Genomic DNA, 16,875 nt, shown 5'->3' with positions numbered 1-16,875 from the left:
AAAAACATCTTTGTGGGCTTGGGGAATGGCTCTGTCAGTGAAGTGCTTGCGGTACAAACCCAACAACCGAGTTCAATCCCCAAAACTCGTGGAAACAGCTGAGCATAGAGGAGTGGGCCTATGACCCTCTTGGTGGGGAGACTGAAAGAGGAGGCTCCTTGGGCCTCCCTGGCTGCTCAGTATCATGGAACCAGTGAGCTTCCCGTTCGATGAGAGACTGTGTCTCAAAATCTTAGGAGGAGGAAAAAACCAGATGTTGACTTCTGACCTCTACACTTACAGCTGTGTTCACATACACAGGCGCATGAACACACACACATCCACATGTTCACCTACACATATACACACATGCACACACACAGCATACAGATACACCAACAATTTTAACATGAAAGAGAAGAACTATCTTTATTTTGTCACCTCTTCAGTACACCGTGTGATTTTGTTTTGGTTCAGGGGTGTGTCCGTTTTTCTCCTTAAAGAGATAGGAAAATCACTTAAAAATATTTCATCATTGTCCCTTAGAGAAAAAAAAAGTACAGTAAAAAGGTTCAAAGTATTTGGAATAAGAGGATTTCCCTTAGCAACAATTCCTTGCTTGAAGACTGCACAGCATGTCGTTAATTTCACGTGGGGGTATTTGTTACATCCATCGATGCATTGTGTTAAGACAACTGGCGGACAACAGACTGTCGCTTTTCTAGTTGTCGTGGGTTCTCTTTCGGAAAGCATTTAGGACTGTAGGAAAATTAGACTAATTGGTGATGGGATGGGGTGAGCTCATAAATATTCCTGTGATCAGTGAGGCGGCTTGAGAAGAGTAAGTGTAGTGAGAGTAACCAAGGCTTTTACAACGTGCTGTTCATTAGCCTTTCAAGTGGTTAGTCCAGGGGCTGGAGAGACGGCTCACTGGTCTTTCAGAGGTTCTAGGTTCAGTTCCCAGCACCTACATTGGCGGCTCCCACCTGTATATAAACTCCGTTTCCAGGGGATTCGATGCCCTCCTGGCTGTCTCAGGCTCCTGCACACACATGGCACGTGTAAGCTCATGAGGGAACACACATACGCATCATACGAATGGATATGTCAATCTTTTTAACTTACCTCACATAAGGAGATTACACTTCACTGGATTTCTTAAATGTGTTTAAAGGAGAAAAGGGAACCCCAACCCCTCCCCGGTGCCCTTTCACAGTGTCATGACTGGTTTTCTCCTGTGAATATTCACATACTTTCTCAAAGTCCTCTTAGAGCCAGATGCCCAAATGAGCTGGTTTGGCTAGAACACTTCATGGTTCTAATGAGTCTTTCTTTGTGTCTGTTTAAAGGGCTTCTTCAAACAACTGCTGATGAGTTTTGCTTTTACTATTCGAGAAAAGATGGCGGCTTGTGCTTTCCAGATTTCCCAAGAAAGCAAGTCAGAGGGCCAGCATCTAACTACCTGGACCAGATGGAGGAATACGAGAAGGTGGAGGAGCTCAGCAGGTCCATACACTTTGACAGTCCTCTCTCTCTCTCTCTCTCTCTCTCTCTCTCTCTCTCTCTCTCTCTCTCTCTCTCTCTCTCTCTGTGTGTGTGTGTGTGTGTGTGTGTGTGTGTGTGTGTGTGTGTGTGTGTGTGAATGCTCTTTACTCCTAGAGAAAAAATGAACGAATGGATGATTTTGCTGCTTACACCCAGGATCCACAGACTGCACACACACTAACTTCCCTCTCCCTCTTACTGCTTTGTTCCTCTCGCATCGCAGCTTAACTGCACTTAATACTCAGACTCCTAATCCTATGTTATGAGCTTGGCTTCTCCATGACTCATGGGAATTTTATGGGCACAGTGTTCAACTTGGATTTTATGATTGTTGTTAGCTTTATCGCACCATGGAAATATTCAGCACGTTTATTATTAGCAAATCGGTTTTTCTTTATATAAATGGATCTTAGAACTTTCTCCTTAAATGCCTTCTCATAAGAACTCATTATTGTGAGGAAAAGCAAATTTTAATTACAGTCACTGAAAGATGAAATAATGAGCTAATGCCATTTCAGAATAAACCGTTGGGGTTTTCACTTTTACTTTCTGAGAAAAGGATATCTTGCTATTTTCCATTGAAAAGATAATACGAATTAACCAAAATAATCCTATTATAGGATGCCTGTCTTAGCAGCCCTTTCTCATTTTCAAAACCATTGGTTCTTTGAGGAAATGAATGCATTTGGGGAAGTATATTGTGCACATCTGTTTGCACCTCCATCAGGAGAGCTGACTGGTCTTCTCTGATTTGTTTAGAAAACACAAACACAACTGCTTCTGCGTGCAGGAGGTCGTGAGTGGGCTGCGGCAGCCTGTGGGCGCCGTACACAGTGGGGATGGCTCCCATCGCCTCTTCATTCTAGAGAAGGAAGGGTATGTGAAGATCCTGACCCCAGAAGGAGAGCTTTTCAAGGAGCCTTACTTGGACATTCACAAACTTGTTCAAAGTGGAATAAAGGTTGGCTTTTTCTATTTCTTTATTTTGTTCTGATTGTGTGGGGGTTATCTTAAATGCTTTCTTCTTCACTGGAGGTTTATATTTGTAATAAAATAAAGACTATCTGAAAGAGAAAATAAGGAGGTACCTTAAGAGATCAATAATTACAACTCAGGGACAATGACATCTTTGTTTGATCTACTGACTATTGAGAAATATAATCAGGTGGTATTTTGTCCCTATATAGTGTTTACATTGAAAATAACTTTTGCTTTTAGGTCTTAATTATTGGGCATAAAATTGCATATTACATATTCACATTTCTGAGTACAACAAAGATGTAATTTTGGAGATTGTAGTTGATTCTTTTATCATGCCTTTTATTTGTTTGGGCCATGAAAAAAAATGTTTCTTGTAATGACTTCTTTGTACAATGTTTTTTGCAGGTAAGTCAGACATTTTTACTCTAAGCATACCCATCACTTTCTTTCCCTCTCCTAGTTTGAATTCTCCAGTCAAATCCCCTAGGTCTGTAAGGAAACTGTCCTGAAGCCCACATGATGTGGCTAGCAGATGTTGTTGGCAGGCGGAGGCAGCGCAGCAGCTACAGCTGCCCAGACTGAGACACACGCACCAGCTTGGGGGTGTCAGTGACACAAAAGTCCTGAGTTCCGGAAAGAACTGCTCGTGCTTTTCACTGTTCACCTGGAAATAGAACTCGAGATTTACATTCTGAGACTCAGAGATATGGATTCCTTGATCTGTGTCTCATTCTCAGTGGGGAGACCACCAAAATAGGAAGGAATAATGGAAGAAAAATACACTCCCAATACCTGCTCAGTAAATACTGGGTTAAAAAACAAAATGAGCCGATGAGGACCTGGTAATGCTAAGGTCAGTGAGGTCACGGTGATGCTGGGGTCAGTGAGGACATGGTGATGCTGGGGTCAGTGAGAACACGGTGATGCTGGGGTCAGTGAGGACATGGTGATGCTGGGGTCACGGTGATGCTAAGGTCAGTGAGGACCCGGTAATGCTAAGGTCAGTGAGGACACGGTGATGCTGAGGTCACAGTGATGCTGGGGTTATTGAGAACACGGTGATGCTGGGGTCAGTGAGAAGACGATAATTCTGGGGTCAGTGAGAACACAGTAATGCTGGAGTCATGGTGATGCTGGGGTCAGTGAGAAGATGGTGATTCTGGGGTCAGTGAGAACACAGTAATGCTGGAGTCATGGTGATGCTGGGGTCAGTGAGAACACGGTGATGCTGGGGTCAGTGAGAACACGGTGATGCTGGGGTCAGTGAGGACATGGTGATGCTGGGGTCAGTGAGAACACAGTGATGCTGGGGTCAGTGAGAACACAGTGATGCTGGGGTCAGTGAGGACATGGTGATGCTGGGGTCAGTGAGAACACGGTGATGCTGGGGTCAGTGAGAATACAGTGATGCTGGGGTCAGTGAGAACACAGGAATGCTGGGGTCACGGTGATGCTGGGGTCAGTGAGAACACAGTGATGCTGGGGTCAGTGGGAACATGGTGATGCTGGGGTCAGTGAGAAGATGGTGATGCTGGGGTCAGGGTGATGCTGTGATCAGTGAGAACACGGTGATGCTGGGGTCACGGTGATGCTAGGGTCAGTGAGAAGATGGTTATGCTTGGGTCACGGTGATGCTGGGGTCAGTGGGAACACAGTGATGCTGTGGTCAGTGAGAAGATGGTGATGCTGAGTCACAGTGATGCTGGGGTCAGTGAGGACATGGTGATGCTGAGGTCAGTGAGAAGACGGTGATGCTGGGGTCACGGTGATGCTGGGGTTAGTGAGGACACGATGATGCTGGGGTCACAGTGATGCTGGGGTCAGTGGGAACACGGTGATGCTGGGGTCACGGTGATGCTAGGGTCAGTGAGAAGATGGTTATGCTTGGGTCACGGTGATGCTGGGGTCAGTGGGAACATGGTGATGCTGGGGTCAGTGAGGGCACAGTGATGCTGGGGTCGTGGTGATGTTGGGGTCAGTGAGAACACGGTGATGCTGGGGTCAGTGAGATCACGGTGATCCTGTACATGAAGGAACCTGGTGGAATAAGTAAACCTTAAGCTGGCATCTAGGTCAGTAGGCGCACCCTTGCTTAGCATATGTGAAGTCCTGGGTTTAATCTCCAATACCATAAAAATGAAGCAAAAGAAAACAAACAAATCACCTACCCAGCAAGATGCCTTCTCAGGCAATGTCATAGAAGCCCTGAACCCCAGAGTGAGAAGAACAAACTCCTGGACATTGTCCTTTGCCTCCCTATCTGTACCAGTGCACATCCACACCCACATCCATGCCCAGAGGTTAATAGTAAATGATGTATCTAATATGATATACATGTATCTCCTTTGGCCTGGGGCTATCGCTCTGTATAGAGGGCTAACGTAGTATGTATGAGGTCGCTGGTTCAATCCTTAGTACTGGGGAGGGAGATGAAACCCTTCCTTTCAAGCGCTCCTGTGATCGCAGCGTTCGAAGATCATAAATTCAAGGCCTGTCTGCATTAGATGGCGAAGTCCCGTGTTTGTCCTTGTTTATCATTTGTATTATTTTTCTCAATTTTTTGGTATTTTTTAAAGTGTCTTATTATTCTGTATGTATGGGTGATTCACCCGCGTGTATGTCTGTGTACCACATGCGTATGCATGCCTGGTGTCTGTGTAAGCCACCACCTGAGTGCTGGGAATCAACCTGGATCTTTTGACAAAGTGACCATTGCTCTTAACTGCTAAGCCATCTCTCCAACTGCCAGTCCTATCACTGTTCGCGCACGTGTTTGTGTGTGTGTGTGTTTGTGCGTGCATGTGCGTGTGTGTGTTTGTGAGAGTGTGTGTATGCATGCGTGTGTGCGCGCGCGTGCATTTGTGCGTGCGAGTCTGTGTGTGTGCGCGTGCGTGCGTTTGTGCGTGCATGTGTGCGTGCGAGTCTGTGTGCGTGTGTGTTTGTGCATGCCTGTGTTTGTGCGTGCACACGTGTGATAAAGGGGAGGGGAAAGGTGGAGGCTTTTGACAGGAAACAGCTTGGACACCAGGGCAGATTGTTTGAATAAACTATTGTTTGGACTTTGATAGTTTCAACTTTTCCCCCAAAGGAAACATCCCTAGATTTTACAGCAGACAATCTAAAGCAAGCATTAATGGGTTAATAGCTTGTGCTCGATCAATATTCTCTGAAATGGGTCTTGGTAGCTCTCTGAGGTGTCACTGCAGAGCAAAGACAAAGAGTGGCTAGGATGCTTGCTACTCACCGTGGTGGCTTTTCCGCCCGTGAGTAAAATGTGCACTTGCTCAGGAGACATGCAGCAAACATGCTAGGGCCATCCTTCGTCCTTCCGCTGATTAGAATCAACTGCAGTTTAGGTTCATACACACTTCCTTCTGGTTTTTTTGTTTGTTTAATTATTAAAATTAAGTGATCTTTTTCTTGGAAACAATTTTTAGTTTTTATTCAAAGCAACTTTTAAATAACATTAAAACCAAATCACACACACATTTTCCTCTACTGTATTTTGGGACTTTTCTAAGATTTGGGAACTTTTCTCAAAACCTTGCCTTTGGGGGCTGGAGTGGCAACTCAGGGGTTAAAGGCATTTGTTGCCCTTCCAGAGAACACGAGTTTTGATCTCATCAGGTCAGTTGTCTCAATTCCATCTGTAAGTCGAGCTTCCGAGGATCTGACGCCCAGGTCCGGCCTCCTTGGTCACAGGGACACAGCGCACATGCACACATACACACACTTTGTAAATTTCATTAGAAACTTCCTTTTAGATGTTCTATGGAAATTGATGGACTCTAATTCGTCTTTTAGGATGGCTCCATCATTCTGGTTTCAACACTGTAAGCAAAGTCGTGGATCGCTCTGGCCGATGATTATTCTCTTTTTGATTCATTCATCAAAAAATGTTTCCAAGTAGAATATATGCCATAAATATACATTCTCTGTTTTGCTTTAAAACATACTTTCTAATATTTAAAGATATAGTACATTGCTTTCTCACACTATTTCAGTAAAACGTTGAGCTTAAAAGATACATATGATCAAAAGTAGCTGTAAAAAGGGGCTCGGAACCCCGGAAACATTGCTGCACAAAGTAGTAAAAGTGATCATCTTATTTCTACTTCAATTTAACTGCCCAGAGAACAGATGGCTGCCTTTAAAGTCGCAATTACTTTGAAGTCTTTCTATTTCAAATGACACTGCGTTCATTGGGATAGTGAATGGAAGATCCAGTGGGCTATTCTACTCTGGCAGGGAGACATTTCATATTGCAATAAAATTGCCCAAGGCAGGACATCCCAGTCCAGGGGTCGTCAGTGTGTTTGTACTGGAAGTCTCCGGGAATTTTGCGGAGCATGAAGAAATCCTGTTGACTTTGGCATCTGAGTTTCCCGAGGAGCCCCAGAACTTCTGGGGTTTTAACATAAACTTCGGACTCCATTATGGCAGCGAATGACAAGGACATGACGTAAAGGGTGGCGTCTTCAATTCTGTTAGGGTTTGTTACTAATGATACCACAGAGAGAGCAGTCTGTCCCTGAGAGATTTGAGTGTGTTTAGTGAGGAGTGAGACCACACTCTGATAAAGCAATTCATGCTGCATGCGCCTCTATCTTTCTCTCTGGGGCTGAAAGTGTTAAAAGGAGGCAGCTACTGGTATAACGGGGTGGACGCCACCACATTCATGAATGGACCATGAATTATACCACTACTTGTTCTTGTTAGTCTCTCAGACACTTAGGAAACAAAGATATTTCACAGATACTTCTCAGACTTCTTTGATAACAGGGATAGTTAGCAAACGTAGGTGTGAATTTTGTGTTTGTTTACAATTATTCCGCATAAATGATACAAGAAGACTTTCCACAAGTCACTTGACATGCTGTTTCTTTTCTGTTCTTTCAGTGAAGTCCTGAGTGGTGGCAGAAAGTCATTTAACTACAACACTCAGATCTCAGAATTAATAATACATTCTAACCCAGCCTCCACCAGCCCAATTAAATGAAAATTATAGAAACTTCAGTGGAGAGAAAGGCCACATGACATCAATTAATGACCCGTGGGAGTCAATCAAATTAGACATAAAGAAGAATTCCTGATTACAAGACTTTCTGAGAGTTAGTGCTGGCTACGAGAACTCTGGAATATTCTCTCTTCTAATTATCAGTTTAGAATGGATAGTGATTTCTGACACTACAATTAGTCAATAACTGAGATGCTAGGGACCACCCTTCTCCACTTGGGTCCTGGTGTGTGTGGTGTGTGTGTGATGTGTGTGTGGTGTGTGGTGTGTGTGTGTGTGTGTGTGTGGTGTGTGTGTGATGTGTGTGTGTGTGGTGTGTGTGTGTGGTGTGTGTGTGATGTGTGTGTGGTGTGTGTGTGTGGTGTGTGTGTGTGGTGTGTGTGTGATGTGTGTGGTGTGTGTGTGTGTGTGTGTGTGTGTGGTGTGTGTGTGTGTGGTGTGTGTGTGTGTGGTGTGGTGTGTGTGTGTGGTGTGTGTCTGGTGTGTGTGTGTGTCTGGTGTGTGTGTGTGTCTGGTGTGTGTGTGTGGTGTGTGTGTGTGTCTGGTGTGTGTGTGTGTGTGTACACTCGTGCCACACAGGTGCACATGCACACGTGTGCATGTCCAGCAGCTAGAGGGCATTGGGTATCTTCTCTGATCACTTTTCACGTTGGTTTTTGAGACAAGAGCTCTCACCCAGCACAGTGATCACTGATTGGCTAGGCTTGCTGGCCAATGAGCTCTAGGGATCCACCTGTCTCTGCTCACACAGCTCTAAGGGCACAGATGGGTGCCACTGTGCTTGTATGTAGAAGCTTTGTGGACAGCAAGAGTGAGATCAAAGCCTCCTGGGGGGCTGACTACGTCCAGTTCACATGAGGGCGATCTGTGAATACATAAAGCCCAAGCTAAGGAAGAAAGTTTTCTGTGGGAAATACTCCTGGAAGTTACAGTGAAAGAATCAGTCTAAAATGCAGTTTCTAAGCCAGTCACTCATCCTAACACAAGAGAGCAGACACGGAACTCTGCATTGTCTGACCTTGTGCACACACACCGTGTTGGTCCCATGGACAAGTACACTCTGTCTCCAAAAAGACCTTTAAATGGCCAGCCTGTGGAGTGTTTAAGCTGCTTCTCTCTAACTTGAACCAGAGCTTCTGAAGCTCAAAAGCAGCTTTCCCTGTCTGAACTCAGAGATGACAGACAACAGGTCTCAAGAATGGACTCTCCCTTGTCACACTGACCCAAGAGCTCTCAAATTTCTGACCCCAAATCACAATGATTAGAGTCGGGCTCAGGCAGAATGCTTTCCTGCATTGTTTTAATGGTTGGTCAGTTTCACAAAGGCTGAGACTCAGTTTCTCTGCCTGGTCCACACCCAGATTCTGCGTCAGCCAGGATCACTGGGAGCAAACGGCAGAGCGCTAGTTGTCTTTCCCCCGTGTCTTTTGTTACTCATGCTGTGCGTGTGGCTCGTCCTGTTTAAGAGAGGGGATGTGCTAACTGTGGTCATGTAAAACACTTGACATGGAGTTTTGAAAAATGGTATTTTTTGTAATGTGTGTGTGCATTTTTGTGTGCATGTGTGTGCATGTGTGTGCATATACACATGCATATATATGGAGGTCAAAGGACAACTTGCGAAAGTTAGTGCTTTCCTTTTGTCACGTGGGTCCTGAAGATTGAGCTCAGGTCATCAAGCTCGGCAGCAAGCGGCCCTGATTCGCTGAACCATCTCATGGGCTGACATCAAGCTTTGAAAAGAGTACTTTTAAAAAAGTGCTATTTTTAAAAGATCCACTATGTTCTTATTTTTATTTATTTTCTCCATGTTAGAATCTGATGCTTGAATAGTTGCAAAATTATTATCATTAGTGTTCATGTAGTTTGCTGTTGTCTATGTAAATCCTACTTGCAAAGGACCTGGACCCTGGAAAGTACCCTAACATCATCTCACTAGAGTAGCTTACACTTCTGGGGACCCAGAAGTCAGCCATGGTCTTGCAAATGTGCAGAAGGAAGGAGCAGTCTGCACCTGACCCCTGCAGGGACCTGGCAGGCATCACTCACCATGTGGCTGTCGTGAGCGGTCAGTGGACAGAGAGGGCCACATCCTCAGCCCGTAGCTTGCAGCATGCATTGAAGCTGAAAGACTTGTCTGTCACTGGAGCAAATGTCATTGGACCCCTGTCCCTCTCTGTCTACTTGGATCCTCGCTTCAAAAGATGCTTTTGGAAGTGATCCTTTGATGGGGGAGGGAGGACATAAGGGTGATAGCTGCTGATTGTCCGGGTGACTGAACCCATTGAGGTAGAGCTCTTGAGATACCCAGTCCTAGTGCCCAGCAGTCCCAAGAACATGTGGAGAACGAGAGAGGGTGTTTTGGGGCCAGCCCTGCCTGCATCGCTCCTGCCTTGGAACTCACGCTCAGAATCCCTAGCATTTGGAGTTTGCTGAAATCCAAGTGCTCACTGTCTGCACACTGGGGGAATGTTCTAGTTTTTCAGAATTTTCATGTTTTCTGTCATTGAGTTGGAATCTTATGGCAACCTCTGAAACGTTGGTGTATCATTGCTTGTGTGATAGGATTCAAAGCAGAAGAGAGAAAGGATCTGCTTTTGCCAGTAGCGTTGTGAACATAACTCACCTGCCTGTGTCCATGCAGCAGTGACTGGGCCATGCGTAGAAAGCACCAGTTCCCGTGTTTCAGTTCGAGAGAAAGCACACATCCCGCTGAAAGAGGGCAGCAAATTATATTTGTAAAACATTACAATGGGGGCATTACTATTCTGAGAGGTTTTTGTATACTGCCTGTTATTTAAAGAGTTTGCAATTTTTTTATATGTTTTTAAGATAGGGTCTCTGTAGCCCAGGCTAGCCTCAAACTTGTACCTCTCCTGCATCTGTCTTCCAAGGTGTTGGGATTACAGATATCAGCCAACACATCCAGCTTCATATTAAAAGTTTTTGACATATCAATTACTACCTATAAGTTATTAAACTGCACCAGGAAGAGAATTGCTATGGTGGCAGAAATAAACATACTTTTAATAACCATAAAAAGTGGTAGACATTGTCTTCCCCAAATACTCACTTTTAAGCACCTTCTTTTTTAATTATTTAGAAATCTGGTCCCAGACCTGATTTAATTTGTTTAAAATAGAAACAAAGTCTTTACTACCGTGGGTTTTGTTTTGTTTTTGTTTTTTAATCAAGGCAATGTCTTTACCTTATTGGGTATTGCTGGTACTTTGCATCAGAATGCTCTGAGCCCTATGAAAACAATGTTGTTTTCATCTTTTAAGTGTTTAATTTAATCTCATTTGAAATCTAGTACCTAGTATTTTTCATAAAACAAAAAGACCCTTGTTCCAAATTGAGCATCTCAGATCCAAAAATCTGAAATCTGAAATGGTTCAGAATCGGAGACTTTGTGAGCTCTTACACACTGGGAAGTCTCAGACTCTGAAACTTTTCCTGCGCAACATGATCTAAGATGTTGTAGTAAAATTATCTTTTATGAGGTGCTGTGGAGATAGCTCAGTGGATAAGCACTCGCTGGGAAAGCATAGGAACCTGAATTCAAATACCGGAAGCCCCGTGTAGAGCCGGACAGAGAGCAGAGACATCTCTGAGAACTTCTGTAAGGATGAAGAGATGGCGGTCCCTGTGAGCTCAGGGATGGCTAGCCTGGCAGGCAAAGCAGAAAAATGGGGCAAGGCATGAACTACCTGTCCCGTTGAGAGGACCTTTTTAGCGAGAAGAACGTGTGCTGTGGTTTATGCCTCCCTGAGTCAGTTTCATCTGTAAATTCTGGCTCCTCGTGCATCCTGTCTTAAGCTAGAGTGTCTCTTTGGTGACTGAGTAGAGAAGGTATGCTTTCTCCTATGCGTTAGATGAGGCAAGTTTTTTTTTGTGAACGTCTTCCTATTTACTCAAGATTTCAAGAGTAAATCGCGAATCTGATAACTCCTAGAGTAATCAGGTAAAATGAGGAAATTCCAAGAAATATGGACTCTAGACACAGCCTCTGTCACCTTTGAAAGGCATCAGTTCCGAGCATGGGTCTGCTGTCTCTATACTGTTGACTAGAACCAGCAGAGCAGACTGCTCAGACATGTTGAGTGTCAGCCTCCCATGGCCTAAGACCTCATGAAGAAGACACAACACCAGAGCCGTTGTAAATGGTAGATGGTAGCATGCCTTTCCCTTTTATAGATAGCCAATGCATTTGTATGTTGTGTGTGTGTGAGACCTAAGATCTACCCTTGCAGCAAACATCAAGTACACAGTGTAGCCTGATACTGTAATCCGCCAGCAAACCCTGATGTCTACACAGATACTCAGCTCTTTCCTTTTAAGCACTTTTTTTCCTAAGTCATTACACAGATTACCTCTGCTGTCCCTACAGGACCCCTGTGGGGAGCTATTAATATGCCATCTCCCAGATAAAGACACTGGGCCCCAAAAGTAAACGATGTGAGATAACACAGCTCCAGGCACCACCGCCAGATTTTAGCAGCGATTGAGCACTGTTGAGTTCCAACCATGACCCTGAGCTGCTTTCCTGGCTTTGATGAGCCAGAAGAAGGGCTGGAACAGGTCCGCTGATGGTCGGCTGCGGGGCTGAGGGCCTAGGACCTAGAATCAGGCAGTAGGTTTGGCTTCTGGCTGTTGCGCTGGACAGGCTGAGCATGCTCCCCATTGGTTCAGTGTCTTCACAAAGTACCCGGGAACAGCTGCATGCACAACTCATAGAAATATGAAGTGCTTTGTAAGCCTGAACTAGTACCATGATCTGTGATATTAACATGAAAAGAGGGCCCGGGAGGAAAGGATGGCAGCCCCTACCATGACTTGGGGCTCTAGTGACCACTGATAACTCTGCTTTGTGGTTTTAAAACAACTCTCCCTTAAAAGATGTTCGATTGATATGTATGGAAAGTTTCCAATGGTGTTATCATTTGTGTCAAAAAAAAATTGATGGTTCTACACAGATACATATGGAGTTTTTCCTTACTAAAAAAAAATAATAAGCCTGGGATGTGTCTTTTGAGAAAACATAACTTTTGAATGTGACTCTAGGAGCTGGATCAACCTGCTGCTCCTCCAGAGGCCCCGAGCTCAGATCCCAGCACCCACTTCCGGCTGCTCCCAGCAGTCTAACTCCAGCTCCCAAGGATATGACACATGCTCTTTTGGACTCCAGGGCAGCTGCACTGATGTGCCCATACCCACATACAGACATACTGATTCATACATAGTTAAAAAAATAATCTTTAAAATTCAGAAGAGAACTATGGCACCAGAGAAAAAAAACGCCTTCACTTCTGTAGGCTCTCGTTTGGACTCTAGATGACGGAGAGGCAGACCCTGCATCCTGGGATCCTCAGAGCACATGCGTGGTGGGGACAAAGCACTGTGCAGCTGACCCAGGAGCCTGACCTGTCGTCGGGATCTGCTGCTTTCATAGTAGTTTAGTCTAGTAGTGTAGGATCTTTCCTGTCTTTACTTTGGAGCAGGCTTTGTGTCAGTCTGCCATCGAGTCAATAAATCGTGGGATTTGCGAAGGAAACACTGAGACTGAAAACTAAGAAGCACATACTTTTGCCCTTAAGTTGCTACTACTCAGAGCACAGGTTTAGGCTGTCAGAAAGGGTGGGGTCGTTGGCTCTAGCTGCTTTAAAATGAACGTATAATGTCATGTTACAATGACTGTTTTACTCAACTGGTTGGGGTCTTAAAGCAGGTCAATAAAACCCTTTAAAAGAATGTTTTACAGCCAAGCAATAGGGACAAATATCAGTAAATGCAATGAAATGGGCTGGATGCCCAGTAGAAGAATGTACAAAAAGAACGGCCTTAGCTACTCCCTCTCCAGACCTTGACCGTAGAAGCTGCTGTTCCTATCACTCTCGCTCAGTGTGTTAAAAGACACCCCAGTCTATAAGCAAATCCTCACTTTGATGGTTCTGCACTCTTGTGATCATCTTTTGAGTTTGCATCTCTGGCATGTGGCTTCTCGGGGCTCTCTCTCGTATGTGTATATACACACACATATATATGTATATATGCACATTTTATCAGTGTATTTGCTATCTTCACCAAACATGTACAAAATATTTTCGATTATTGCAATGTTGCCTTAATTAATGTAATTATTAATGATCTCTATCAATTAATTAGTATTTAGGTTTTTTTTAAGACTGTAAAATCTGAGATTCTGCCAAACTATCATAATATTGAAATTGTCAGATGTGGGGTGTATCTGAAGTATTTTTAAAAACCTGATTATTGGTTAGAAATAAAAACCATCTTTCCCGTTTTCAATCAAAATGTGCTTTAAGAGTTCAGGTACCTGTTTATGAGGATTGTTTTACAGTGATAATCGTGCAGGAGGTCTCTGAAAAGCATTTCTGAACCATGCCATTTTCTATCCACATGTGACTTCATGACAAGGCACCTAGTTACAGTTGTGCTCAGAGTTACCACCACAAAGGAGTTCAAACGTCAATCCTCTTATCTAACAAATTTCCATTTCACTCTGCTTGGGCATGCTGCATCCAGTTTAATCATTAACCTCATCTACTCCCATACAGACTGAGGCTTCAAATCACAGGAAAACTCTGAAAAATAATTTAAGGTAGTATTCATTACCCTGTTTGTTATCCCCGATACACGGCTGAGCAAGGAAAAGAGCTGACCCGCGCTAATGCATTCACTGCTAGCGACTGGAACTGCTTAATTGGATTATAGAACTGAACCTAAAAAACTGAAGCTAACACAGAAATAAAGCTGTGTCGAACAGAACCGTCCAGTTTCATCCATGGCTACAGAATTCCCGAGAAAAGAACATTCAGTTCAAATATTCAACTGTGGCTATGTTGTCTTTCTCTTCAAGACTAGCCAAATTATTTACTTTTTCTTTTTAATTCTAATAAACTGTTTTCAAACCACCCTCTTAGCCTAAAGCACCTTTGATCCAAACAGGATCAGGAACCTAAATCAGAGACATCTGTCCTCGGGCTATTTCTAGGTAGGGCCCACATCTGCACAGCCGCCCGGGAGCCAGCAGTTGGAAGCTGCATGAAGGATGTCTGCAGGCGGCCGGGGGCTGCATCCACGGCAGAGGATAAGATGCCCAAGATTGGAAATAAAATCAGGGAGTACTGCTCTTCAGAGGGTTAAAAGGGGAGCCCACTTATTCCTGTTAAATGCTAGACTTCCTGAGAAAGATGCAGGGAGGAAGCAACCATCTTTTGTGTGCAAGGGTGAACGCACCTGTTCAGGAAAAGTGAGGCAGAATTTGAGCCCACTTCTCCCCCAACCCCCAGGCACACACAGGTCACCAAACATCTGTCACAAGTCATCAACAACTGTCCTGGACTGAATTCAGCCGCTCTCTCCTCCCTGGCCTGGGTCACAATTACGGCTTCTCTTTATGCCTCCAGGAACTTGAAAGGTCAGATCACCTCAGGATGCTAATAATGTATTTATACCCATCACCCTGGGGCTGACCTCAGGTTTCTGTGAGATCCACCATAGTTTGGATAGTTCCTTAATTGCAACCTACAAGGTGGCCTCTCTTTCTCGGATTTTTTTTCTTCAGTTTCTTGGCTTTGAGTGTGTGTGTGTGTGTGTGTGTATGTGATCTTCTGGGCAAAATAATAGATAAATGGAAAAAAACAGCCTCTTAGACGTGATGACGAGATGTTCATCTTTCCTTGGGATCAATTATTAGAATTTCTTCTAAAGAGATGCCTCAGTTGATAAAGGACTTGCTAAACGAGCACAGGACCTGAGATGGATCCCCAGAATCCACGTTAAAAAGCCAGCTTGTACCAGGCATGGTATGGTGACTAGAGCTTGTCAATCTCAATGCTGGGGAGGCAGAGACAAGTAGACACCCGAAGCTCACTGGCCAGCCTGGCTAGCCAAGGATGCGACACCACAGATGCTTCTTGGCTCTAAAATCCTGTAAGGAAGAAAGCCGTACAAGTTACAAGAGAATTAAGGCCAAGAGAAATGACCTATGTGATCCATGTTGGCCTGGCCTCAGGGAAAGTAGTTTTTTCTTTCTTCTGATTTAATGATCCAGAAAAGAAACCTAAGGCAACTCTCCCTCAGGCAGAGCTCACTGGGCACCTCACATGCTGTCAGATAACACATACCACCTTTCTGTGTGGTCATTGTTGCTCAGGGTGCTTCTCAAAGCCCGGGTACCTCAGCCCGGCCTGAGGCTTCAAGTTTCAACTAACAATAGGGTCATGTCTTAAGTGTTCAGAATAGCAACACAATGATTGTCCAAACCTGGATTTGAAGGTGAAGACACTCCATGACCTTTCCATGGACAGGGTTTAGTGTGCTGGGGGAAGGGACAGCGAGGAGAGCGAGAGAGTTTGCAGAGCCAAGCAGCTATGGGCTGGCGGGGTAGGAAACACACATAGATCACACTGGGTCTTATTGTGAAAGTCTTGGGCTTTTTACTTACAGTGAAAAAGGGAATTGCTTCAGGCTTTCAACAGAAGAATGGCATGATCTGAATTGATCTTTTTTTTAAAGACAAGATCAGTAACAATCATGTTGGGAGGAGACAGAGAAGGGGAAGAGTGAAAACGGGCCTTGGGGTCAAATGCCAGCTTCTATCTACTTCCAGCTCTGTTCAAAGGGCTTTGTGCCCATGGCTTCACCAGCTTGCCCCTGCCAACCTCAGTGATTAACCTGGGAAATGGAATCATTAATAACTATGGTTCTTGTCAGTTTCTGCAGTTATGGGGTTAGTACATAGAGAAATATTCAGATACTTTTCCTGTTAAGCATTTGATGCATTGCACTTCCTGAATTTCTATTTCCTTCCTAAGACTCTTAAGGTGCAATTTTTATACTGACTGTTTTAGCAACCTAAAATGTTTGATGGGATCCAGGAAGATGTTTTAGATCACAGGGAAATATCAGTTGTGGTAAAGAAGGGTGTTCAGTGTTTACCTCTTGTCAATGCTAACTCATAAAAACACTGACTGGTACCCACAACAGGTTGAGATACCCCTGCCCATATTCCTCTGGGGGAAGGAAGGTACAGTTAAAGACAGAAGAGGGTCCCAAGCCCAGATACACCAAAGATGAAGTGATAATCAAATCCGGAAGTATACATTTCTCATAAGGAAGATGCAAATGAGCTGCTGTTGGGAGTTTCTGACTTTTTAAATTGCCCAACAATGCAATTGTTTCTGAAATACCTATAATTCACGCTCAAAAGTAGAGTATTTCCAAATATTCTCAGTAGACTCCCTCCTCACTGGCATTTGAACAAATGATCTCAGCTTAACAAATCAGCTTTTTAAGCCGTTTGTCTGTTAACCTACCGGGAGCAGTTT

The 16,875-nt window shown here is 44.3% G+C and overlaps 1 protein-coding gene across 1 annotated transcript in view; it reads left to right on the top strand.

Annotated features, from left to right (window-relative positions):
• Positions 1-16,875, top strand: part of Hhip (hedgehog interacting protein) — an 89,657-nt gene that overhangs the window by 12,950 nt on the left and 59,832 nt on the right. Inside the window, exons 3-4 of the mRNA XM_075976542.1 lie at positions 1,329-1,485; positions 2,284-2,485. Coding sequence (XP_075832657.1) covers positions 1,329-1,485; positions 2,284-2,485 — 359 coding nt within the window. The remainder of the gene's footprint in view (positions 1-1,328; positions 1,486-2,283; positions 2,486-16,875) is intronic.

The sequence above is a fragment of the Microtus pennsylvanicus genome, chromosome 6 (genome assembly GCF_037038515.1).
Source record: "Microtus pennsylvanicus isolate mMicPen1 chromosome 6, mMicPen1.hap1, whole genome shotgun sequence".
Lineage (NCBI taxonomy): Eukaryota > Metazoa > Chordata > Mammalia > Rodentia > Cricetidae > Microtus > Microtus pennsylvanicus.
The sequence above is the reverse complement of the archived record's forward strand: the minus strand, read 5'-3'. Positions and strand labels throughout refer to the sequence as shown.